The sequence below is a fragment of the Somniosus microcephalus genome, chromosome 9 (assembly GCF_052327205.1).
Source record: "Somniosus microcephalus isolate GS21.2 chromosome 9, FLI_Smic_1.0, whole genome shotgun sequence".
Lineage (NCBI taxonomy): Eukaryota > Metazoa > Chordata > Chondrichthyes > Squaliformes > Somniosidae > Somniosus > Somniosus microcephalus.
The window spans coordinates 109,284,610-109,310,908 of NC_140995.1; the positions used below are offsets into that span (position 1 = coordinate 109,284,610).

A 26,299-nucleotide genomic window follows, 5' to 3' on the forward strand; every position below is an offset into this window, starting at 1 on the left:
GACCTGCTTCAGACAAAGCTAAATAACACCTCTTTTTTTGTCATCACCAATATGACGTCCGGCGCTGCCCGCGCTGGAAGTTGTCAGAAGCGAGGTGGGCGCCATTTTTTTCCACAAACCTGGCCTTAACAGTTGGTGTTAAACCTCCGAATTTCTAGGCCCTGGTCAATCGCGATACCCAAGATGTTGATGGTGACGGAGTCAGCGATGGTGATGCCATTGAAAGTCAAGGGGAGATGGCTAAGCTTTCTCCTATTGGAGATAGTTATTTCTTGGCATCCAAATGTTGCCTGTCACTTGCCAGCTCAAGCTTGGATGTTATCCAGGTCCTGCTGTAGACTGGTACTGGTTCCTTGATTTTCGGAAGAGTTATGAATGGAGACGAACGATGTGGAATCGTCAGTGACCTTATGGTGGAGGGTAGATCATTGATGAAGAAGCTGAATATATTTGTGCCGAGGACACTTCTCTGATGTTCTTCTTCAGTAATGTCTTTGGTCTGTGATCATAAGAACATAAGAAATAGGAGCAGAACGTGGCCCCTCGAGTCTGCTCTACCATTCAATAAGATCATGGCTGATCTTCTACCTCAACTCCACTTTTCCGCTCTGTCCTCATATCGCTTGATTCCCTTAGAGTGCAAAAATCTATCTATCTCAGCCTTGAATATTCTCAACGACTGAGCATCCACTGCCCTTTGGGGTAGAGAATTCCAAAGATTCACAACCCTCTGAGTGAAGAAATTCCTCCTCATCTCAGTTTTAAATGGCCGATCCCTTATCCTGAGACTGTGCCCCCTAGTTCTAGACTCTCCAGCCAGAGGAAACAACCTCTCAGCATCATTGGCCACCGACAACCACAACTACCTTATTTTGTGCCAGGTATGCCTCCAGTTAATGGAGGGTTTTCCCATTGACCACAATTAAGCTCTGTTTTGCCAGGGCGGCTTGGTGCCATACTCGGTAAAATGCTGCCTTTATGTTGAGGGCAGATACTCTCACCTCTCCTCTGGCAATCAGCTCACATCTATATCTGTATGAAGGATGTGATGAGGTCTGGAGCTGAGTGGTTCCGGCGGAACCCAAACTGAGCATCGTTAGCAGGTTATTGCTGAGTGAGTGTCGATTGATGCCAGTGTTTATGACACCTCTCATCACGTTATTGATGATTGGGAGGAGCCTATTAGGGTGGTAGTTATATTTATCTGTTAGATTTATACTGTTTCTTGTGGACAGAATGTACTTGGGCAATCTTCCACATCATTGCATAGATGTCAGTGTTGTAGGTGTGCTGGAGCAGGTTGGCTAAAGGAGCGGCTAGCTCTGGTTCGCAGGTCTTCAGCACGACGGCTGGGATGTTATCAGTGCAAATAACCATTGCAGTGTCCAGTTCACTGAGTCATTTCTTAATATCTTGTGGAGTGAACCAAACTGGCTGGACACTGTCATCTCTGATAATAGGGACATTAGGAGGAGGCAGAATAGGCACTTTTGGCTGAAGATACTTTCAAAGACTTCAGCTTTGTCTTTTGCACTCACGTGCTGAGCTCCAGCTTGGTTGAGGATGTCAATGTTCATGGAACCTCTTCCTCTTATCTGTTACCTGATTTTTCACCACTCTTCTCAACTGGATGTGTTTGGTTCTACGGAGATGAAGTGCTACAGGACTACGGACCAAGAGATGGAAAGTGGGATTAGGCTGGATAGCTCTTTTTCGGCCGGCATGGACACGATGGGCCAAATGGCTCTCTCTGTGCCATAAATTTCTATGATTTATTGTGATCTGTTGGTGGTTCTATCATCACCTGACATCCACCTGTGCACTTTGCAGTAGTGGCCACTGGATAGAAATCCGAAGCGAGCACCCTGGCTGATTTTATTTTCACCCAGAGCACATGACCAATTCTTGTGCCCCCCCCCCCGCCACCCACCCAACTGCCTTAGCTGAGATGAGCTAATTCAGCGCAGACCAGGGAACGTAGCTGGAACCTCCTATTTTGCATGGCTCAGTACCACCTGGCTGTGCATTGACCCACTAAATCATGCACTCCATATATGGCCGTCACGGGCCAATTTGCAAGGATTAAACAAAGCCTCAATCTATTGTTAAATATAGGTTAACAACATCAAAGATGTATTTTGTTTACAGCGAACTACTGTGTTATTGAAATAGTTATAACTCCATTAAAGGTTAATAATGAATGCAGTTTGTAAAAGCACAACTCACGGGTCCATTTAATTAGGACACAAATGGTATATGGTTGTCATGGAATAGCCAGATACTTGGACAACAGTGGCAGTTAGCTCTGATTTTCCAGTTGATTATTTGTGCATAAGGCCATACACACTTGGGAGAGTTATGAGAGTGTGCAAACTGTCCAGGTGTGTGCATCAGACACTAAAAATAGTGCACAGCATGCAGTACGGCAGCAATAGCTTTAAATAACTGACTATTGGCCACAGGAAAATTGATTAGTCGATTTCAATAAATCCTGTGACTCTGTGTGAGAGCCCTAAAGGCTTCTGCATAAATGTTGAAAATAGAAAATGTGACAGTGCTATAAGTAAATAAATTCTATTAATTTTTGTGACCTGTATATCTGCTAGGAATAAATCCTAAATTAACTCAACTAAACTCACTCTCCGTAGAACCAAACTAAAGCCTGATTCTAAAATCATATTTTCATTAGTGATATTATTGCATATTTACACTGAAGGACAAAGTGCTTTATTATGTCCTGTCTTTTTCTACCAAAGAAAGTGAGTAATGCGGCTTCCATTGCTCTGCTATCATTTTTAGCTGTTGCAATAAGAAAGAATGCTTATTCATTAGGCAGCATGGTGGTGCAATGTGCTGCACTGCAAGATGGTGAGACCTGTGATCTTTCCCATGCTGTGTAAATACCAATTGTGATGTTGTGGAGTGGCACCAAACAGAGGGCAGGTGCTTTGCCGCTGAATGAAAGTCACTGTGGACCAGTTTGAGAGAGGTGTTTAAAGAAAGGAGTGGCAGTGGGCTGAAGGCAAGCCATCCTCTCATTGTCTCAGCTTTGATGGTTCATGATGCAAAGAGACCAAGATAAGGGGCAAGGGGTGAAAAATACATATTTATAAAAGGGATTCCAACCCTTAAAGGGAAAAAATGGTTATCTGCACTAGAGGTAAGCCCAAGAGGCAATTCTTACATTTAAAATATTTTATTTGTCCATTGTTAAGGAATTAAGGAAAAATCTGGCGCAGATTGCTTTATTGCTGTGCTGAGGGAGTGCTGCAATGTTAGAGGTGGCATCTTTCAGATGAGACATTAATTCTGAGCCTGCCTGTTCAGGTGGACATAAAGAAGACCTTACTTGTCCTAAACAGCAAAGCACAGTTAACTGGTTTGTTTGGGTTAAGGTTTTCTTATTAGATCTGTAAACAGCTGCATTTAATCTGACACTAACATACAGTGTAACATATTTAGCTATGATTTTTCAAAAATGAAGGTTCTCCAATACTGGTAATGTATTTTTTTCTCTTGCAATATTGAGCTAAAATGTAAATATGAAACCAGGAAAGCATGACATACTGTTATTACATTAATTATAAGTTTAGGAACATCAAACCTAATTTTGAAAACCCGACGGAGCACACCTGACATTGTATGGGACATTCGTCGGTAAAATTGCAAGAGAAAGATGTCTTTAATCCTTCGAAGAAAATGGCCATGATTGGGAATTTCCTTTTTTATTTGAAAAGCATATTAAAATGAATAATTTCTCATTGTTTCACATTTTCAAGCAAAACATTGACTGTTTCAGAAGCTTTAAAAATGATGCAATTAATTATTATTAAAAACCCTAGTTACAGAATCAGCTGTTGATTCCAACTAGTTCATCATTTCAAGGAGGTAAAAATAGTCAATTTTGCTTGCGGTTCTGCAGAAGTAACTTAAAACTAAAAACCTTCGAGGTGCCAGATTACAATTTTGAAGGAAGGTAGGGACACTTTATGTAGGTGCACCCGATCGGCTACCAGATTTTAGAATTTTATGTGAAGGCTTGATCACATCAATAAAAATGATGACTATTTCTTTAACCGTGATTACCAGGGAGGCTGGATATAGATATTTTTTATTTTGATGCATCTCAATCGTTGAGTCCAGCACATCCTTACAGATAATAATGAGCAGATGTGCTGTTCTCAAGCTGAGCTGGAGCTTTCCACATGGAAGGTGCTGAATTCACATTGGAAGCGGTTTGCACTTGGAAAATGAATTGCTTGCCTCAGGCCTACTACAGTAAGGGAATTTTGTATAAATGCAGTAAAGAACAAAGTTTTGTTTTTGAACTGTCCCATCAATGCAGTGAAATCTATATAAGATTAACCTCCATTGACCGAAACTGAAGCAGTTTAAAGAAATCAAAGCTGATAGCCCATGTGAGCCAAATGCCATAAATTATACAGTGTGCCCTTTTATAGTCTGTGTATTAGAATTAAACAACATTATCTAAATAATAGTTTTTAATAACCCTCTGAATACTAAATACTATTTTTCTGATGTGCTTTGTTATATCATATTGTTAGTGTTTTATATATACTGAATTTCATAAAGTTAAATTTTGACAAAATATGATTACTTCTCAGTTCACAATATTACCCAACAAACAGATTTTCTACTGCAGTCAGTCAAAGAGTCTTATTCAGTCAAAGACTGTGACTGTTCCTGCAGCCTTGTTTATTTTATGATTATAAATTCTATTGCAGCAGTCAATCTGCCTCAAATGAAATCATAAGGGCTCTTTTAAACAGTTAGTTTATTGTGATACGGCATGTTTAGAGTCCTTGGATTCTGAATGGCTGGAACTACAGTGTAGGTGGGCTGTAAGGGGAAAAAAGCTGTGGTCTCAAAATTACTTGTATTGCTCTTTTATTTAAATTCTCCCTCTCTATTTTTCTCCCTCTTTCGTAAAGGTTCTTTGTGGGAATAGAGTTCCACAGGTGCTGAAAGGCATCCAGTACCTAAGCCAAATTGCCAATCTATATGTGTGATCCTACACAGTCAGCATTGGTCGGTTGTTCAACTGTGGCTGGACCCAGGGTTCAAAGGCCAAATTATAGCACCACAACTGCTGCCCCAGCTGAACTCTGCTAACTCGGGCAAATCTGAAATTGAAGCTGGGTCAGTCCTCGTCTGTATGTGGCCAATTTTCACTTTGAGCGGGGACCAGACAGGCAGTGTGATTCCAGCGAGAGACCAGTGCCGTTTTGATGGCCGTATTTTATTTACATTTGCATTTTATCAGCGAGTTGTGAGCGCTAAACCAGCGTTTACAGGAAGCTCGCCAATTGGGGGTGGGGGGGAGGGGTGAGGGCGGGAGGGAGATCCATCAGCACCTCTGCGGAGCCAAGCTAGAAGTTGGGTGTTAAAGAGGTGAGGAGGCAATGGCGGGGGAGCAGGGGGCACAGATGATCCGGCAGCTGGTGGGAAGATTTTGTGGGACTAGGAGAAGCATCCATGCTCCTCTTGGCCCCCAAAAATCAGTACAATAACAAAAACCTACCTGGTTTTGGAGCGGCCTGCAGCGGTCCCTTTAAGGACCACTGGATTGGCTGTTCTATGCCTAGCACCAATGAGCGGAGTGAGCCCAGCATATCCTCCGATCCATCGGGATCCTGTGTACATCATTGGACTGTGCGTTTCATTTTATAAGTAGGTTTCTGCCTGAAACAAGTAGGCACCTGGGCTGCCCATGTGAAGGCCCGAACCAATGGGGCGGTGAGTTCAGCCCCGTGATTTTAGGAGCACTGCTGCCCTGTTCCTGCCCAGCAGAAGCTGTGAAATCAGTCCCTATGACTCAGTACAACATTAGGTGGTGCATTTATTCACTAAGCCATTGGGAGAACTCTGGTTGCTACTTAAGTAAATATACTTTACAAAAATGAAATTGGGAATAAATAATGCAGTGATTTGCTGCTACATTTCCTGTCAACATGCTTTGCAATTTTAATCAGATGGAAGCCTGGGAACTATTGTACAATGTAACCTTTAAAGAACAGTCTACATTCTGCAACTGCATCACTCAACATCACCAGATAACCCATCACTCTGTGAAATCAAATGCTTACACAAATGCTCAGGCACTAGGGAAAAATGGAAGAATGTGCTGCTTTTTGCTTATACTTTTGTGGTATAAATAAATTATGCAGCACGAGCACTAGGCTATCGAATAGAAACTCATGATGACCCTAACAATCTGCTTGATTATGCAGTTGTATTGCTGGCTGATTATTTTATGGGATTCTATATTGCTTGAAGGACTAGAGTTGCAAACCAGGCAGCGTAAAAATGAGTAGAAAGAGCTTTAGTCCATTTTCTCAAGCTTGATTCTCAGTGTTATCCTTGTGATTGTCAATAAAGATTTCTAAAGTCAACACTCGAGAGCCAGGGTGCTTCTGTTTTACGTTCGCGACTACTGAGTTCTGGCCACGATCACGAACTATCCATCATGCAATCTTTTTTTATCCTATGGACGGTATCATGGTTGATTGCTTTACCACCTGAGCGCTTTACCACAAATGATCATCTGAACGAATACAAATCATTCAGGACAACGGCACACAGGCAATGCGTGAACACAACGGCTGCCTTGTTTCTGACAGACATAGCAAGGCCGTAACCAGGCTTTCTATTGCTTTGCATTGTCTGCATTGTTACTTCGGTTGATGGAATTATTTAAAATTACATGAAAATGATGACCGGGGAATTGCTGAATCCTGAAGAAATGCTGGCTATTACTCCCTGTACAGAGCTAAAATTAACATTATTTTGCAGTCTTTTGAAAATAAATTTGACACTTTCAACCTTAACCAGAAACGGAAGAGTCTAGTTTGACTTTATTGACCTTGATAAAATGTGGTGCCAAAGAATGGATGATTTAGGTGGTTTATTACATATAGTTTTGCGATAAATCTGACAATTATTTTATTACATTTTATGGAAGACTGAATTCATAGAATAATAGAAATTTATGGCACAGAAGGAGGCGATTCGGCTCATCCTGTCTGTGCCGGTCCAAAAAGAGCTATCCAGCCTGATCCCACTTTCCAGCTCTTGGTCCGTAGCCTTGTAGGTTACGGCACTTCAAGTGCATAGCCAAGTACTTTTTGAATGCAATGAGGGTTTCTGCGTCTACCATCCTTTCAGGCAGTGAGTTCCAGACCCCCACCACCCTCTGGGTGAAAACATTTCTCCTCAACTCCCCCCTAATGCTTCTACCAATTACTTTAAATCTGTGCCCCCTGGTTATTGATCTCCCTGCTAAGGGAAATAAGTCCTTCCTATCCACTCTATCAAGGCCTCTCATAATTTTAAACCCCTCAATTAGGTCTCCCCTCAGCCTCCTCAATTCCAAAGAAAACAACCCCAGCCTATCCAATCTTTCCTCGTAGCTAAAATTCTCCAGTCCTGGCAACATCCTCGTAAATCTCCTCTGTACCCTCTCTAGTGCAATTACATCTTTCCTGTAATGTGGTGATTCCTTTATAACTCACCATCCAAAATAATCTGGTGTTCTGTAAGGTCCCACATCATGAGCTGAATATTTGTTAAAGTTATAATCCCAAATTCTGTGAGATCTCCTGTCACTGCGAACTACTTTAATTAGCAGTAACTTCAATATCATATATGCCAATCTAGAAAACTACCAAAAGCTAGCCAATAGCTTCAAAAAAGCTGACAGTCCCAAAAAATTGTAACTTAAAAAACAACCCTAAATATCAGCTCTATGACGCCGCAAGACAAAGAGTTAGACTGAAAGTCCAGTGGGACACTGGCTCGTCGTATCTTGAGCTGCGCTTTCAGTACCCAGCATTCCATAATAACAGCAGAAAATGCTGGAAAAACTCAGCAGGTCAGGCAACATCCGTGGAGAGAAATTTGAGTTGACGTTTCGGGTCGAACCCTTCTTCAAAACTGGAAAGAAAAGAAATTAGATCAAAGGCAGGGCTGCGATCAGAACAAGGTTGAAGAGCCAAACGGAGATCCCGTCGAAGAGAAGAGCAGAACTTCTTCAAGGTAGGCATTCCTAGAAGAGGTGTGGCAGTGAACCAAACACTAGTACGATAGCAAAATACTGCAGATGTTGGAAATCCGAAATAACAACAGCAACATCTGCAGTATTTTGCTATCGTCCCAGCACTCCATCACTTTTATTGCTGGGGGATAAAGTAAAGTACACAGAAGTGCTGTTTGCAGAAATGGTGAATTTAAAAATCACTGATCGGGTGTGAGAGTTAAAGGCATGAAGGTCAAGCCCCTCAGAAAAGTTTGATTTTTGACATTTTATTAGTATATTTTCCAACATTTGAGAGCCTACTATAATTCTGTCTTTCAAACCAAACTAGTTCTCCTGGAAGAGTTAGATATTTTAAATATGAAACTACAAGTAGCTTAACGCATTTCAAATATGTCACATGATCCAGTTCCTTTCTCTAGGATCTAATTCCAGACACGCTATATTAATCTGTGAACTGAAAGCTTTTAAAATAGGCACCTGCATTAATCCCAACCAGAAGCGCATTCTACCCAACAGGTAACAACAGCGTGTATCTCCTCATCCTGTGAAGATTTGTGAATTTCTTTGCTTTTTCCAAAGGACTTTGAAATGCACATTGAGCAGCCAAACCTTTTATTGCAGATTAGGCTGGCGTTTATTTAAATTTGTTAACAACAGGCAGGCAACATCTGTACAGAAGAGCGCATGTGAACAGAAGTGCCTGCGATTGTGGTTCCTTTGTTGATTGTTTATCGAGCATGGATTGCTGTTTATTGCCGTTGAAAATTCCTTTTGAAAATCTATCTCTTCTGAACATTTTTGAGAGTTATGGAATTTTTATATATGTATGCAAACTTGGAAAATGCACAAATAATGAACTTATGAGCATTTTAAAAGGCATTTTCGTTTGTTTATGGAAACTTTTGTTTATTTAAAAACTGTTTATGTAGATAAACTCATTAATAGTGCAGTACATTTTCTGCTTCTGTGCTCCTGGCACATCCCAGGAGTGCAAAGCAGTAAACTGTGCACTCCCAACCTGTGATTTTCCATCCATTAATCTTAAGAAGCAGAAAATTTGCACTTAAATGCTTTAAGGCGGGAATGTGAAGACAGGAACTAGTGGATGATGGGACAAGTACTAGGAGGTACCTGAGGGTGCAAAAGGTGCAGCGGAGGAAAAAGGCTCATGAGCAGGAACGTGGTGGGAACATTAGAGTTGAACGATGCACAGCAACAAGAAGAGGTAAGAATTGGAGGATGGAGAGGGAGAACCACAAGAAAGAGGGCCATCAGAACACATTGTAGCTGGACAGGCCAGGCGGCAGCGCTTTCGGTGACATCCTTAATCCCCTGAGGAGAAAAAAGTCAGGAAAAGTCTCTCACTATTAACAGTCCTTGTTACCCCTTCACCATTCCCTTAACTCTGCATTGAAGAACATTGAAAGTATTCGGGCAACCTCTTTGTCAATGCAATTCTGACAGTGTAGACTAAGAAGCTGTAATGGGCAGAAATTATAAGCCAAAGTTGCAACTGTAATAATACATATTATGATCTATATATTGATACTGGTTTGGTGTAAATGGTAATGACTGATACATCTCTCTACTCTAATTCACCTTGGGTCTCTGACAGAGTGCAATGCTGCAGCATTGTAGCTACTGGACACTTCAATATTTTATATTGACCATAGCAAATATTAGAAAATTAATAAGTAAGGTTAGAAGTACAATATTGACACTGACTAGTTTGTGTGGTCAGTGAACAGACAGATTAAACTGAGCTGCTTTGGTAACTAGTAACACAAGAATGTTGGTAGAGTTGGGGAAAATATAATAATCTGGTCATTAAGAGTATATTTTGTACAAGGACTGCAAAAGTTTACGCTTTGATGAAATTATGCTTACAGTGCACAGGTCAGAGGTCCGACTCCAATCGCGGCTGAGCTGCTTCATGGAATGTTTGGTAAATTGGAGTTTACAATGTTGCAGTGGGTGAGGAAAAGTTTGTGCCCTCACAAGACTTTAGGGGGACTAGAGCTGCTTCATTGTTGTGCATTGGGTATCGTACTTTTCGTCATTGTCACTCTTTGACTTGATGACTGTACTCCTTAGTTTTTCTTAATCTTCTGTTATATGGATATTCAAGCTTCTACTGAGATCAAAACAGAAAATGCTGGAAATACTCAGCAGGTCAGGCAACATCTGTGGAGAGAGAAACAGAGTTAACGTTGCAGTTTGAAGACCTGCTGAGTATTTCCAGCATTTTCTGTTTTTATTTCAGATTTCCAGCATCCGCAGTACAGTATTTTGCGATTGTTCTACTGAGATCATTTGGGGTAGAGTGAGGAACATTGGTCATGTAGGAATCCCTTGCCACTTCTCTCAAAAATGCCTAATGGGGGGGCCAACCAAGGGACAACATTGATGGTATGGAAGATAAGGTCTGTAGACTGGATATTCCTGGTCAATGTAGATGGTATGAGGAGATTATTCTAAACAAAAAAGAAACAGCATTTCTCTAACAGTTTCTGCAGAGCAGTGCACTCTAAATCTGCTCTCCATAAACACGTGCCTTGTTAAGTTAAAAAAAAATTGTGGAACATCATTGGATACTATGTTAAACTGAAGTAATTTTATTAAGGCGTAATAGCCATGATGGTACTCCTCCCTGCATTTCTTTAATTTATTGCATGCCGCCTTTGTAAAGTTACAAGCTGCAGCCCACGTCCAGTCTTCACAGCTGCAGTAAGGATTCAATCTGCTGTCTTCCCAGGACCTGGAACTGTGGTGGGAATACTGCCAAATGGCACCTTTAGCAAGAATTGAGTAATGGAAAGTTCCATTTGCACTGTAGCTCTGACTTTAAATTTGTTTCAAATTAAAAGGTGTAAAGCACTTATTGGAACATTAGCTGTTAGTAAAATCTCCCGCCTCCTGATAAGCAGTTTCAAGTTGGCTTGGGTTTAGGTGATATTGATTCAGGATGTTGGAAACTGTTACAAAATTCCATTTGTAATTTTAGAATTCTATAACACTTTCCAACATCCTGAATCAATATCACCTACTTTGCACCTGCTTCCTTACCCACTTTGCACCATAGTATAGGTATTGGGCTATAATGTGATATTCATACATGACCTGGTTCACACTTAAGGTCCAAGGTATAGGCAAAGGGATAGAATTGAGTGGTCAATGCAAACAGGATGGAACTGTCAAATATATGGTAACTACCACAGGCCTGATTTATAAACTAGCATGCCACTGTTTGGAAAATGCATTTTAATCTTGATCTGTACCCCCAATCTCTCCTTACGTAAATTACTGCATTGTTTGGAATATTTTAGAGTTGGGTGTTAACAGGGATTTTTAAAATTTCAAAATACGAATTTAGGTTTGATTGCTGAATAAAGAGACAACTAGTGGTGTTCCACAGGGGTCAGTGCTGGGTCCCCAACTCTTTACAATCTATATTAACGATTTGGAGGAGGGGACCGAGTGTAACATATCAAAGTTTGCAGATGATACTAAGATGGGAGGGAAAGTAGTGAGTGAGGAGGACATAAAAAACCTGCAAGGGGACATAGACAGGCTAAGTAAGTGGGCAGAGATTTGGCAGATGGAATACAATACTGGAAAGTGTGAGGTTATGCACTTTGGCAGGAAAAATCGTAGAGCAAGTTATTATCTTAATGGCAAGAAACTGGAAAGTACTGAAGTACAAAGGGATCTGGGGGTCCTGGTGCACGAAACTCAAAAGGTGCAGCAAGTGATTAAGAAGGCCAATGGAATGTTGGCTTTCATTGCTAGGGGGATAGAATATAAAAATAGGGAGGTATTGCTTCAGTTGTACAAGGTATTGGTGAGACCGCACCTGGAATACTGCATACAGTTTTGGTGTCCATACTTAAGAAAAGACATACTTGCTCTCGAGTCAGTACAAAGAAGGTTCACTCGGTTAATCCCGGGGATGAGGGGATGGACATATGAGGAGAGGTTGAGTAGATTGGGACTCTACTCATTGGAGTTCAGAAGAATGAGAGGCGATCTTATTGAAACATATAAGATTGTGAAGGGGTTGGATCGGGTAGATGCGGGGAGGATGTTCCCGATGATGGGTGAAACTAGAACTAGGGGGCATAGTCTTAGAATAAGGGGCTGCTCTTTCAAAACTGAGATGAGGAGGAACTACTTCACTCAGAGGGTGGTAGTTCCATGGAATATGCTGCCCCAAAAAGCTGTAGAAGCTACATCATTACATAAATTTTAAACAGAAATAGACAGTTTCCTAGAAGTAAAGGGAATAAAGGGTTATGGGGAGCGGGCAGGAATTTGGACATGAGTCTAGGTTCGGATCGGTCATGGCCCTGTGGGTAGCGGAGCGGGCCCAGGGGCCGTGTAGCCTGATCCTGCTCCTATTTCGTGTGTCTAATTCTGTTAGATTCAGGAGATGGTTCTGTGATAGTAGATTGGCGGTTAGGATCAGATCAGCCATGATCTTATTGAATGGCAGAGCAGGCTCGAGGGGCCGATTGGCCTACTCCTGCTCCTATTTCTTATGTTCTTATGTACTGTTTTTGCCTCTGAGACCCTAGCAACTAAAACAACCACTGAAATGCTTAAATGCCAACCTTTTAATCTCTTTATTTGGTTCTGTTCTCACCCATTGCCCTTTCGAAAGCTAACTAGCTCAGTCTCTTAGTGCCTAATTATGTTAATCCACTGAGAATGGGAGTGTTTTCTATGAGAACTAGATACTGAGTAAACAATGGATTATCTTGTTGGCAACCCTCCCATATACAGGTACCAGTACTAAGTGAGAACAGTTCTGCAGAATACTGTATATTATTGGTGAGGCATTTTGGTAGGGTACTATATTCTCAACATTTTTTCTAACTAATTGTAAACAAAATTATAACATAAAAAAGATGTCATTACAGTTGCTGTGAACTACATTGCTGAATTCTCATGGAGGCAATTTACAACATGTTTACCTCTGTCCATAAAATGATTAATTCCATGAACTTACTTAAAACATTACAAACTGCTTCGGTTTAAACAAAATAACAAATTGCTGTTTCATGAGAGCATTATGGTGTGCGAAAGATTACGCTGCTGCTGTCTTTAATTTGAGTAAAAATAACAAGCAGCAGCTATAGGCTTATCAGCAGTCTCCTGACTTAGCATTGTCTTGTCTTTCTATAGGGGTGACTGGCCACGCAGAAGTAGTGCGAGTTGCGTACCATCCAGACAAAATCAGCTTTGAAAAACTGCTGAAGGTCTTCTGGGAGAGCCACAACCCAACACAAGGTACAGTAATGAATAGACCAGCTCCTCATTATATTCCTAATTACTGCTGTGGTAATTAGTGTTTCAGTAACATGTTTCAAATGAACCTTGAAACCACATGTGGTCCAAGCAACGTGAAAGGAAAAAAAAGGATAGGCGGAGATTTAAAAAAAAAATTGAGGCAATTGAACCAGAAAACATATTGTGACTGCTCAACTCAGAGGTGTTAGCATTGCTTTGAAGAGATACTACCTCCTCGGCTGAACAGGAAACATTGACATAGTTCACGTAGGAGTCTGCAATACAGTTTATTTCACCTTCCTAACTACAGTAGAGTATTGGTGATGAGCATCATGGCAGGAGCAAACTTTTTTTTCATAACGAGAGTCAGTGCTTGCTTTTGCCAATCTATAAGTTCCTACAATTCATCTTGTGCATCTCCGGTTTTAATCGCTCACCTATTGGCAGCCATCTCTTCAGCTGCCTTGTCCCTAAGCTCTGGAATCTGGTCCCTAAATCTCTCCACCTCTCTCTCTTCCTTTTAAGCCGCTCCTTAAAACCTACCTCTTTGACCAAGCTTTTGGTTACCTGTCCTAATATCTCCTTATGTGGCTCAGTGTCAAATTCTGTTTTATAACACTCCTGTGAAGTGCCTTAGGACGTTTTACTACATTACTATATGAATGCAAGTTGTTGTTGTATAAAGGCCATGAATCAAGTCCAAATAACCTTCACTTTTACTAATGGTTCCTATATCATAAACTTCTTGTGACCCCAGTGGGTTGATCCCATAAAATAAATGATGAGTGCGTAAGTGTTGGCGAGGGGTGAGGCTGAGGGGATTAATCGGCTGAGTATTGGATTTCCTTTACAGTTTTCAAAAAATGCTCGGATTTTCTATTCTAGTAAAAAAAGTAATATTGCAAAATTGAAATGTTAAAAGGTAGAATCATGGAAATGTGTCTGATCATAAACCATTTTGTTATTCATAGTGTTCTTTTTAAAGCACCTCCCCTTAGTACCCTTATGCCTCCTCCTAACAGGACACTGAGAAAATATCAATGGGATTAGACAAAGTCAACATGGATTTATGAAAGGGAAATCGTGTTTGACAAACCTACTGGAGTTTTTTGAGGATGTAACTGGTAGAATAGATAAGGGAGAACCAGTGGATGTGGTGTATTTGGATTTTCAGAAGGCCTTTGATAAAGTCCCACATAAGAGGTTAGTGTGCAAAATTAAAGCACATGGGATTGGGGGTAATATACTGCCATGGATTGAAAATTGGTTAACAGACAGGAAACAGAGAGTGGGAATAAATGGGTCTTTTTCGGGGTGGCAGGCGGTGACTAGTGGGATACTGCAGGGATCAGTGCTTAGGCCCCAGCTATTCACAATATATATCAATGATTTGGATGAGGGAGCCAAATGTAATATTTCCAAGTTTGCTGACAACACGAAACTAGGTGGGATTATAAGTTGTGAGGAGGATCCAAAGAGGCTTCAAGGCAATTTAGACAATTTGAGTGAGTGGGCAAATACATGGCAGATACAGTATAACGTGGATAAATGTGAAGTTATCCGCTTCAGTAGGAAAAAATGGTGATAGATTGGGAAATGTTGATGTGCAAAGGGACCTGGGTGTCCTTGTACACCAATCCCTGAAAGCAAACATGCAGGTACAGCAAACAGTTAGGAAGGCAAATGGTATGTTGGCCTTCATTGCAAGAGGATTTGAGTACAGGAGCAAGGATGTCTTACTACAGTTATACAGGGCCTTGGTGAGACCACACCTGGAGTACTGTGTGCAGTTTTGGTCTCCTTACCTAAGAAAGGATATACTTATCATAGAGGGAGTGCAGCGAAGGTTCACCAGCCTGATTCCTTGGATGGCAGGACTGTTGTATGAGGAGAGATTGGGTCGACTAGGCCTGTATTCACTAGAGTTTAGAAGAATGAGAGGGGATCTCATTGAAACATATAAAATTCTGACAGGGCTAAACAGACTGGATGCAGGGAGGATGTTTCCCCTGGCTGGGGGGGGGGGTGTAGAATGAGGGGTCACAGTCTCAGGATACGGGGTAGGACATTTAGGACTGAGATGAGGAGCGATTTCTTCATTCAGAGGGTGGTGAACCTGTGGAATTCTCTACCACAGAAGGCTGTGGAGGCCAAGTCACTGAATATATTTAAGAAGGAGATAGATAGATTTCTAGACATAAAAAGCATCAAGGGGTATGGGGAGAGAGCGGGAATATGGAATTGAGATAGAGGATCAGCCATGATAATATTGAATGACGAAGCAGGCTCAAAGGGCCGAATGGCCTACTCCTGCTCCTATTTTTCTAACTACTAAAGAGGGGGCCTAGAAATTCATTGCCACAGCGCCTGGTTTACAGGCGTAAAATGGATGCCGAAGCATCCAAAATGGTGGGTGATGTGCGCACCCATCTTGCTGCCCGCCAAATTGGATCATGTTCCTTCACAGGCGTCCAGGGCGCACGCCGGAAGTATGTAAAATGGTAATTAAAATATTTAAATAAGGGACCTGTTTGTTGTACGACCTTTTTCTGAAATTGGGTTGCCCCAGCGCTTGACTCGCCACATGATAAATACGCTCAGCAAGTCGTAGCGCTAACAGGCAGGAAGGTCCCTTCAGCTGCACTATTCAAAGGGCTCATCCACTACACACAGGCTAGTCGCTGGTCTGTCCTTTTACGCTGCTGGTTAACCTCTGGATCTTTTTGGGCCTATTTTCTGATTCCTACAAATTAATTCTGACTTCTAATGAGAAGTGTTTTCTGGTGCTGCATTTCTTTTGGCTGCTTTCAAAACAGTTTCACTGTCTTCATGGATGGTTTGGTAGGGCTGTCTTTGGGTCTGGAGGAGGAGAGGGAGCAGCCAAGAAGACAGGAGAGGAGAGGAGCAGCTGGAAGAACAGGGAGGAGAGCACTGCGCAGGAGACCATACCATTGCACTTCTTCAGGGAGCACTTCTACCTGAACTTCACTAAGGAGCAATGTGTGAGGGGGCTTGTTTCACAAAGGAGGCTGTCACTGAGCTATGTCTCCTACTGCAGTCACAACTCAAGCCTCAAACCAAGCCCTGAACAGCACTGCTTCTGGCTGTCAAGATCACTGTGACCCTTAACCTTTATGTAACAGAATTTGTTCAGGCTGCAGCAGGTGACATTAGCAACATCACCCAGTTTGCAGTCCACCGTTGTTTCAGCGAGGTCACCGAAGCTTCTAAACCAGGAGAAACACTTAGGCCTAGAAATTCATTATAGCCATTTTTGGGGCGGTAAAGTCGGGCGGCCGCTAAAGTTTGCGCCCGGCGCAAATTCAAGGCCACTTCTCCGATATTCATTAGCTTCGCCCTAAGAGTTTGCTCGAGCGCTAAAACTGGCGATGCACGCCTCTCTTTAGGCGCTAAGCCGGAGGTGCTGAGCGAGAGCGCCGAGGCCGGGCGCAGCGCAGGTGCGGCCATTTCTTGATTGACAGCAGACACCCTGGCGCTGGCCAGCTCTTAAGGGGGAAGGGTCGACTCGGTCTGCTGCCACGCCCTGGATAGTGGAGCCCTGCAGCTAGGCCTGAACACTGCTGCTGGACCCAAATAGCGCCTGAAACCATGGAGAAGGCCCGTGAATGAGCGCAGCGCTTCTCAGAGCTTGATCTGAGGGTGGTGGTTGGTGCTGTGGAGAAGAGACGCCATATTTTGTTTCCGGACAATGGCAGGAAGCCGCCGGCCCGCGTCTACCGGAGAGCCTGGAGGCATGTCGCCACCAAGGTGTCATCCAACAGCGAGGTCCCCAGGAGCGGTGTCCAATGCCGCAAAAAGCTAAATGACCTCGCCAGGATTGTCAGGGTAAGTACCCTTTCCAGTGTCCTCCTCATCCTTGCATGTGCACCTCACATTATGGGCAAAGGGACCTGAAAGCCCTAATGGCCAGCCCTCATGCAGCAGCTATGGGACACTCATGAACATCAATTGCACATTGTGCACTTAACACACTGGCCAGGCTATTCGACCATGGGAGGCAGTGCACACAAGATCAGGGCTACACACTGGCCAGGCTATTCGACCATGGGAGGCAGTGCACACAAGATCAGGGCTACACACTGTACTTAGAGGCCATCCTTTCTCTTGCAGGCCAAGCTGGCCAATAATAAGAGGAGCCGGACCCCAGATCCAGCCGCTCACCGAGCTGCAACATCGCGTGGAGCGCATCATGGGTGCCCGGGTGATTGGCCCCGTTGCATCTGGAGATGCTGACCCTGTTCTGGGCACCAATGGTAAGGACATCACCTTTTGGACCTCTCTCGTCCCACTTGCGCATCAGATCTACATCCTTTGCCACTGTCCGACCAATGCGCTGAATGCCACCACTCATGCATCCCTCGCTGACGCCCTCCCCTCACTCTAAAGCTACTCTTGTGCCTTCCTGCTTTCAGATGGTGAGGAGGAGGTCCCTGAAGTTGCCAGTGACAGCCCCTCAGAAGAGGAGGAGGAGGAGGAGCAAGAGAAAGGCGGCCCATCAGGGGAACCCTCAGCCGCGGCAACCCATGCCAATGTAGGGGACACGTCTTCCCTGGAGGGGAGCGTGGGGGAAGTGTCGGAGGGGAGGGTAGCTCCTGGGACCAGCGGCCTGCAGAAACGCGGGAGGGGGGTGGAAGCTCAGCGGCCTTCTCCCCAGAGGGGGGAAGGGTCGGAGGGGAGTCCAATTGCTGGGCCCAGCGGCGTCCAGCAACGCAGGAAGGGTCGGCCAGCTCGGCGGCCTTCTCCCCAGAGGGAGAGTCCGGCCTCCAGTCCGGAGATGGCCAACGCCGAGGAGATGCGCCGCCTCGAGGACTTGTCCGCGGACTCGGAGCGCCGGCACACGGAGCTCATGGGGGTAGTGGCATGGTTGCCTGAGGCCATCGAGTCCCTATCTCGGAGTGTGACCGAGTTCGGGGCCTCACAGGCCACCAGTCGGGCGGAATTCGAGGCAGCTCAGGCAGCGAGTGGCCAGGTGATCAGTGGTGCCGTGCAGTCACTGGGTGCTCTGATGCGGTCACTGAACAGGTCAACACGGGCACTCACTGCTGCCACACTCGCTGTGTCAGCCAGGCATCGCCAGGGCACCTGGCGCGCTGCAGCAGCACAGCGGTCTGTCCCTCGGCAGATTGGTGCGCATGCTGCAGTGCTGGCCCAGCCGAGTGCCAGTGTCTCAGGCGACCAGCGAGCGCCTGCCATCCGCCAGCTTGCCCCCATTCCTCCAGCCGCCACTGCCACTCCCCCAGTGGAGCTGCCAGGAGCTGCTGCAGCGACTGATGCTGGCCAGCCACAGCTGCAGCATTCACCAGCCGGCCCCTCGATGGCCAGACCTCGTCTAGGCCGACCCCCAAGGGCATCTGCCGTCACGACGTGCCCCTCAGGAGCCTGCCCCCAGCCTTGCAGCAGCCAATGGCCTCACTTTGAGGAGGAGCAGCAGGGCGTGCAGGGGCCGCCAAAGTTTGCAGAAGGCATCGCCCTCGCGGGCCACTAAGTAGAGGGTGTGTCCAAATGTTGTGTTTTCTGGAATGTGTGTTTTGTGAAGGCCGAGGATGAAGGCCATTTTTGTTTACATCTTTTGTTAATGCTCCCCAGGTTGTGGGAGTGAGTCATGTGTGTGAGTGTTTTTTGGGGGTTTCGTCTGTTTTTGGTTTTCATGTGGGAAGGGCCCTGAGTTTGTACAATAAACCATTTTATTTATTCACATTGTCCATGTTTGATCTTTGAAGTGTTTGTTGCCTTAACCGGCTGACGGCTTGCGGAGCGGCTGCAATCATGTTCTTTCATTGGCACAAGCCATTCCCTGACAGGGGGCCTAGAAGTGACGGTCAATAAGCCGCCGATGGGCGGCCCTTGGACCTTCTGCCTCCCTCCTGGGCTGGTACTCCTCGTCCTCCTCCTCCTCCTGCTCCTCCTCCTGAGGTGGTGGTCCAACGTGAGGTGGCAGTGCCTGAGTCCTGCGGATAGCCAGGTTGTGCAGCATGCAGCAAACGACGACGAATTGGGAGACTCGCTCCTGCGAATACTGGAGGGCTCCCCCGGAGCGATCCAGACAGCGGAACCGTTGCTTGAGGACGCCGATTGTTTGTTCTATGATGTTCCTAGTCGCCTGATGGCTCTCGTTGTATGCCTCTTCAGCAGGGGTCGTGGGCGCGCGGAGCGGGGTCATGAGCCAGGTACACAAAGGATAGCCTTTGTCCCCGATAAGCCATCCTCTTGGGTGAGGCTGTGCCTGGAACATGTCAGCCACAGTTGTCTGTCGCAGGATAAAGGCATCGTGGCTGCTGCCTGGAAAGCGGGCATTGACAGCTAGGATGCGCTGCCTGTGGTCACACACCAGCTGTACGTTGAGGGAATGGTAGCCCTTCCGGTTGCGGTAATCCTCGGCATGCTCCAGAGATGCCCGCAAAGCCACATGCGTGCAGTCAATGGCGCCCTGCACCATGGGGAAGCCCGCTATTCTTGCAAATTCCACTGCACGCTGCTGCTGCTTGTCCAGGGTCATGGGGAAGGAGATGAATTGACGTCTCCTTCTGAAAAGGGCATTGGTCACCTGGCGGATGCAGCAATGCACGGCGAACTGGGAGATGTTAGCGATGTCCCCAGCAGCGGATTGGAAGGAGCCGGTGGCATAGAAGTTGAGAGCCACCGTCACCTTCACTGCCACCGACAGAGACGTCCTGCGCATCAGCTGTGGGCGCAGATCTCTGTGCAGCAGCTGGCAGATGTCTGCAACCACCTCCCTTCTGAATCGCAGCCTCCTAACACACTGCGCGGCAGACATGGTCAGATAGGAGGACTGCTGGCGGTATACCCTGGGTGGGTAAGGCCTCACTTGGCGACGCCTGTTGCCCCCTCTGCGTCTAGCCAGGGCTGCCACTCTCTCACGACGTCTGTAAGCCCTTCCGGCATAAGGCTGAAACTCAGCGTTGGCACCCAATGCAGCCCCCATTATATGCTGGCAAACACTGAGATCTCAATGAAGGCAAAGATAATTGCTAAGCTCTGGCCTGAGCCAAAAATACCTGTCCTAGTGTTGGGCCAAAGCAGTAAGTTCTCCTCCTTGGTCTCTCTCCAAAAAACCGTTGCACAAGAGTGAATGCTGCAAAATGGCTGGCCTTTATAGTGCAGGGTAAGTGCCCTTTAATTTGCGCTCCCCGCGGCCCGCCTCGGCTGTGTACCGTTCCACTTCACAGTCGTTAGGGCCGCCCGGCGCACAATGGGGCGGCGCGAGTGAAGTTCCGGTTCCGGGCGCACAAAGGGCGTTGCACGACGAAATGACGTCATGATCTGCGCGCGCAGCAGGGCGCGCGCTAAGACTTTGCACCGGCGCTAAATGTCTACTGAAGTTGGGGCGAGGCGCAGATCGCGCTGCGCCCGGGCGCTAAGCGCCTAGCGCTCGAGATCTACTCCTCCTAAGGCGCTAACGGCTGGCACGCCCAACTGAATTTCTAGGCCTTAATCTCTTTCCCCATTGGCAAAGAGCGAAGCAGGATGAGAGTACACTAGGCTTTGCCCTGACTGCAAGCTTCCCCAAGGTTCAAGGTGCCATAGACAGCACTCACATAGTTTTGTGTGCTCCCCATCACCATCTTGGCATCATTATAAATAAAAAGGGATACCACTCCCTCAACGTCCAGTTTGTTTGTAATCACAAGCAGCGCATCATGGAGGTCTGTGCCCAGTTTCCTGGCAGTAATGATGTTTCATTCATCCTGTGCCAGTCCTCTGTGCCATCTTTATTCGAACCATGCTGTCAGGTTTCAGGCGACAAGGGCTTTCCAATTCAGACTTGGCTCATGAGTCCTGTCAGGAACCCGGGTACAGCTGCAGAGCTGGCCTACAATGAGTACCATTCTGCCACCAGAAACGTCATCGCTCAGACAATCAGCGAGCTCAAGCAATGCTTCTGTTGCCTGGACTATTCAGGAGGAGCTTTGCAGCACAGTCCTGAGCAGCTATCCAGATTGTGGTCATCTACTGCATGTTCCATAACTTAACCACCACCAGGACAGCAAGAAGTGCAGCATCGAGCACCAGTGCCCCCTAGCTGCCAGCGCTCTTAGATAGAAGCTCCTCCAACATCCTTCCCATCTCCAATACACCCACAGTCCACCGTCTGATTGCCTTCCTTCAGTCCAGCCTTATGGGTCTTGCCTGCACTTAACTATAAATATAAACACCAACACCAAATCCAGAAAAACACATTTGTCAACAGTTCAATTCCATCTGTCTCTAATAGTTAACAGAAATAATTAAGAATCACCCTTTTGCAACCCCTTAGTGCCTGCCTTCTGTGCTCATTTACTTATCCTAGTGCTCCTACAAAGATCTACCCCAGTGGCTACAGCTTGGGAGATGGAAGCCGGCTGAGCTTCCATTGAGGACACTTTAGATGGCTATGGTGGGCAACCTCAGGCAGCTCTGCACCTTGAGGACCTGGCTACAGACTACGGCATCTCGATTGGGCTGTCTGGCCCAGCTAGCTGTGTGGCACTGGCGGAATGGGTGGTGGGAGAGCAGGATTGCTGTCATCCTGAGCCCCTGTCAATACTGGCTCCCAGAGCCAAGATGGCAGCAGTCTGAGTTTCCATGGCAGCAGTGTGAGCTGTCAACAGAGGCTCCATCATAGTAGGCGTGTTCATGGAGCTGGCGACTTGTTCCATGTTGGACCGATTGGTCTCCCTGCTCTGCAAGAAGCCCTGACACAAGTTGGAGCTGGATTTCTCCATGCTCTGCAACATTGTGCCAAGCTCCCTGGCAGGCTGTCCAGTACACCATTTCCTGGTGTAAGCCTACCAGCCTTCTTCGGTAGCCTGGGTCCTCATAGTCAATGTCTGAGTCTTTTGCAGCAGAGCTAACATATGAAGTTGCCTTCCAGCGAGCTGGCACCTGTGGCGTCCTATCCCCCTTTCCTAGCTCCTGCACATTTATGCCTGGTGATTTACCACATGAAGACCTCTCCTCTAGCCTAGCCTCTAAAGTACACGTGATCTCTGAGTTGGTGCTTGTTAGGGTCAGATCGAGTGACGGTGTATCTTCAGGAAGGCTGGCCACCTCTCCCTGAAGTGGCAGAGGTATCTCCATATTTTCTGAACTTGCAGTGAAAGAGAGGGTTAGCTTTGCTTGTGCAGAGAAAGCAGAGGAACAAATGGCTGGAGAAAGCTGCTGCAGTTTGTTATGCAGAGTGTGTCGGGTGAGATAGAAATACGAAGGGAAATAAAGGATAAGGTGAAAAACCACGACGCAACATATCCTCCAGCATTGCTAAATGCCATAGCTATGACCCTCCCCATGCCAGTGATGGCCAACACATTTTCTTCTTCTACATCAACAACAACAACTTGCATTTATACAGCGCCTTTAACGTAGTAAAATGTCTTACGGTGCTTCACAGGAGCATTATCAAACAAAATTTGACACCGACCCACATAAGGAGATATTAGGGCAGATGGAGGTAGGTTTTAAGAAGAGTCTTAAAGGAGGAGCGAGAGGCGGAGAGGTTTAGGGAGGAAATTCCAGAGCTTAAGACCTCAGCAGCTGAAGACGCGGCCGCCAATGGTGGTGCAATAAAAATCGGTGATGCGCAAGAGGTCAGAATTGGAGGAGGGCAGATATCTCGGAATGTTATAGGGCTGGAGGAGGTTACAGAGATAGGAAGGGGCGAGGCCATGGAGGAAATTGAAAACAAGGATGAGAATTTTAAAAATGATGTGGTGCTTAAGCGGGAGCCAATGTAGGTCAGCGAGCACAGGGGTAATTGGTGAACGGAACTTGGTGCGAGTTATGATACAGGCAGCAGAATTTTGGATGGCCTCAAATTTACGCAGGGTAGAAGATGGGAAGCCGGCCAGGAGTGCATTGGAATAATCAAGTCTAGACGTAACAAAGGTATGGATGAGGGATTCAGCAGCAGATGAGCTGAGGCAGGAACCGAAGCGGGCGATGCTACGGAGGTGGAAGTAGGCGGTCTTAGTGATGGCACGGATATGTGGTCAGAAGCTCATCTCGGGGTCAACTACGACACCAAAAGAGAGGATGTGGAGGTGGGCTTAGCCTCCTTTGATGACAGCCTCCTGGCGCAGGTTGTGTGCAAACTTGTGCAAGGAAGGAGGGAGTGTGTTAGTGACATCTTTTTGAGGTGTTTAGAGAATGTGCTTGTCATGGTCTAATAGTTGGTATGCAGAGTGTGAGGTGTGGGGAAGTGAGAGTTGTAATAGTGGTGAGTATGTGAGTACGAGGAGAAGGAGGTGTACTAAAATGTGGTGCAGTGATTGTAGGAGAGTGAAAGGAAGCAGGGGAGGGGAGTATTGTGAGTAATGAGGCTGAAAGCGATGGAGGTGAGAGCGACGGACCTGGGTGAGGAGCGAGCAGCGGCGGCAGTTTAAAAAGCGGCGGATTCAGCGAGGCCCGACCAGAGCGATGGACCTGGGTGAGGAGCGAGCAGATGCGGCAGTTTAAAAAGTGGCGGATTCAGCAAGGCCCGACCAGAGCGACGGACCTGGGTGAGGAGCGAGCAGCGGCGGCAGTTTAAAAAGCGGCGGATTCAGCGAGGCATACCAACTCAGCAGCAGGGGAGAGAGGTAAAAAGCAATCAAGGTGTGACGTCACCAGGAATCAGGTAAGTGATTGGTTGGTGAGTATTTCTCTCTTTTTTAAACTTTAACTCTGGTTTATAGTTTCTAAGGTCTCTCTGGTGTAGCGGGGACTGTTGGTAAACCATTTAACTGTAGTGTAATTAGTGGGATTGATTGATTTTATTTAAATTCAATTAATTAAAGGGTAAGTCATGGCAGGACAGCCCGGCCACGTGGTATGCTCCTCCTGCGATATGTGGGAACTCAGGGACACTTCCTGTGTCCCTGACAACTACATGTGCAGGAAGTGCATCCAGCTGCAGCTACTGACAGACCGCATTGCGGCACTGGAGCTGTGATTGGATGCATACTGGAGCGTTCGCGATGCTCAGGACATCGTGAATAGCACGTTTACAGAGTTGGACACACCACAAGTAGAGGTTGGACAGGAAGAAAGGGAATGGGTGACCAACAGGCAGAGCACTAGGCGCAGGCAGGTAGTGCAGGGGTCCCCTGTGGCCATCCCCCCCTCAAACAGATACACCACTTTGAGTACTGTTGGGGGGGATGGCTTATCAGAGGAAGGCAGCAGCAGCCAACTTCCTGGCACCAGGGGTGGCTCTGCTGCACAGAACGGGAGGAAAAAGAGGGGTAGAGCTATAGTAATAGGGGATTCAATTGTAAGGGGAATAGATAGGCGTTTCTGCGGCCGCAAACGAGACTCCAGGTTGGTGTGTTGCCTCCCTGGTGCAAGGGTCAAGGATGTCTCCGAGCGGCTGCAGAACATCTTGGAAGGGGAGGGTGAACAGCCAGTTGTCATGGTGCATATAGGCACCAATGATATAGGTAAAAAGCGGTATGACGTCCTAAAAGCGGAATATAGGGAGTTAGGAGGTAAATTAAAAAATAGGACCTCAAAGGTAGTAATCTCAGGATTGCTACCAGTGCCATGTGCTAGTCAGAGTAGAAATAGAAGGATATTTCAGATGAATACGTGGCTAGAGGAATGGTGCCAGGGGGAGGAATTCAAGTTCCTGGGACATTGGAACCGGTTCTGGGGGAGGTGGGACCAGTTCAAACCGGACGGTTTGCACCTGGGCAGGGCTGGAACCGATGTCCTAGGGGGAGTGTTTGCTAGTGCTCTGGGGGAGGGTTTAAACTAAAATGGCAGGGGGTTGGGAACCTGAGCAGGGAGACAGAGGAAAGGGAAACAAGGATAAAAGCAAAAGATAGGAAGGAGAAAAGTAAAAGTGGCAGTCAGAGATATCAACGGTTTAAATCAAACGTGGCCACAGTAAATAATAATTCTAATAGGTCTAAGAGCATTAAAAAAACAAACCTGAAGGCTTTGTGTCTTAATGCGAGGAGCAGTCGTAATAAGGTGGATGAATTGGCTGCGCAAATAGAGGTAAACGAATATGATTTGGTTGGGATTACGGAAACGTGGCTCAAGGATGGCCAAGACTGGGAACTCAACATCCAGGAGTATTCGATATTCAGGAAAGATAGGCAAAAAGGAAAGGGAGGTGGGGTAGCATTACTAGTTAAAGAAGGGATTAACACAATTGTAATGAAGGATATTAGCTCTGATGATGTGGAACCTGTATGGGTAGAATTGAGAAATACTAAGGGGAAGAAAACGTTAGTGGGAGCGGTATATAGACCTCCAAACAGTAAGGCGGAGGTTGGGGATGGCATTAAAAGGGAAATTAAAGAAGCGTGCAATAAGGGCACAGCAATCATCATTGGTGACTTTAATCTACATTTGGACTAACCAAATTAGTAACAATGCTGTGGAGGAGCAATTCCTGGAGTGTTTACGGGATGGTTTCCTGGACCAATATGTCAAGGAACCAACCAGAGATCAGGCCATCTTAGACTGGGTATTATGTAATGAGAAAGGATTAATTAGCAATCTTGTTGTACGAGGCCCCCTGGGTCGGAGCGATCATAATATGATCGAATTCTTCATTAAGATGGAGAATGAAGTAGTTGACTCAGAGACTAGGGTCCTCAATTTAAATAAAGGTAACTACGATGGTCTGAGGAGCGAGTTGGGTAGGATGGATTGGGGAATGTCACTCAAAGGGTTGACGGTGGATAGGCAATGGCAAACATTCAAAGACCGAATGGATGAACTACAGAATTTGTTCATCCCAGTTTGGCATAAAAATAAAACAAAAAAGGCGACTCAACCGTGGCTAACAAGGGAAATTAGGGATAGCATAAGGTCCAAGGAGAGGACATATAAATTGGCCAGAAAAAGCAATAATCCTGAGGATTGGGAGCAGTTTAGGATTCAACAAAGGAGGACAAAGGGATTAATTAAGAAAGGGAAAATAGAATATGAGAGTAAGCTTTCAGG

The 26,299-nt window shown here is 45.8% G+C and overlaps 1 protein-coding gene across 11 annotated transcripts in view; it reads left to right on the forward strand.

Annotated features, from left to right (window-relative positions):
* The window catches only part of msraa (methionine sulfoxide reductase Aa), a 380,243-nt gene that overhangs the window by 224,352 nt on the left and 129,592 nt on the right, over nt 1–26,299 (forward strand). For 10 of the 11 annotated variants that reach the window (XM_085996987.1, XM_085996992.1, XM_085996991.1 and 7 more), the window contains one exon: nt 13,241–13,345. The exons of the other annotated variant lie outside the window; for it this stretch is intronic. In XM_085996987.1, the coding sequence (XP_085853113.1) occupies nt 13,241–13,345 (105 nt within the window). The remainder of the gene's footprint in view (nt 1–13,240; nt 13,346–26,299) is intronic. 11 annotated transcript variants of the gene reach the window in all.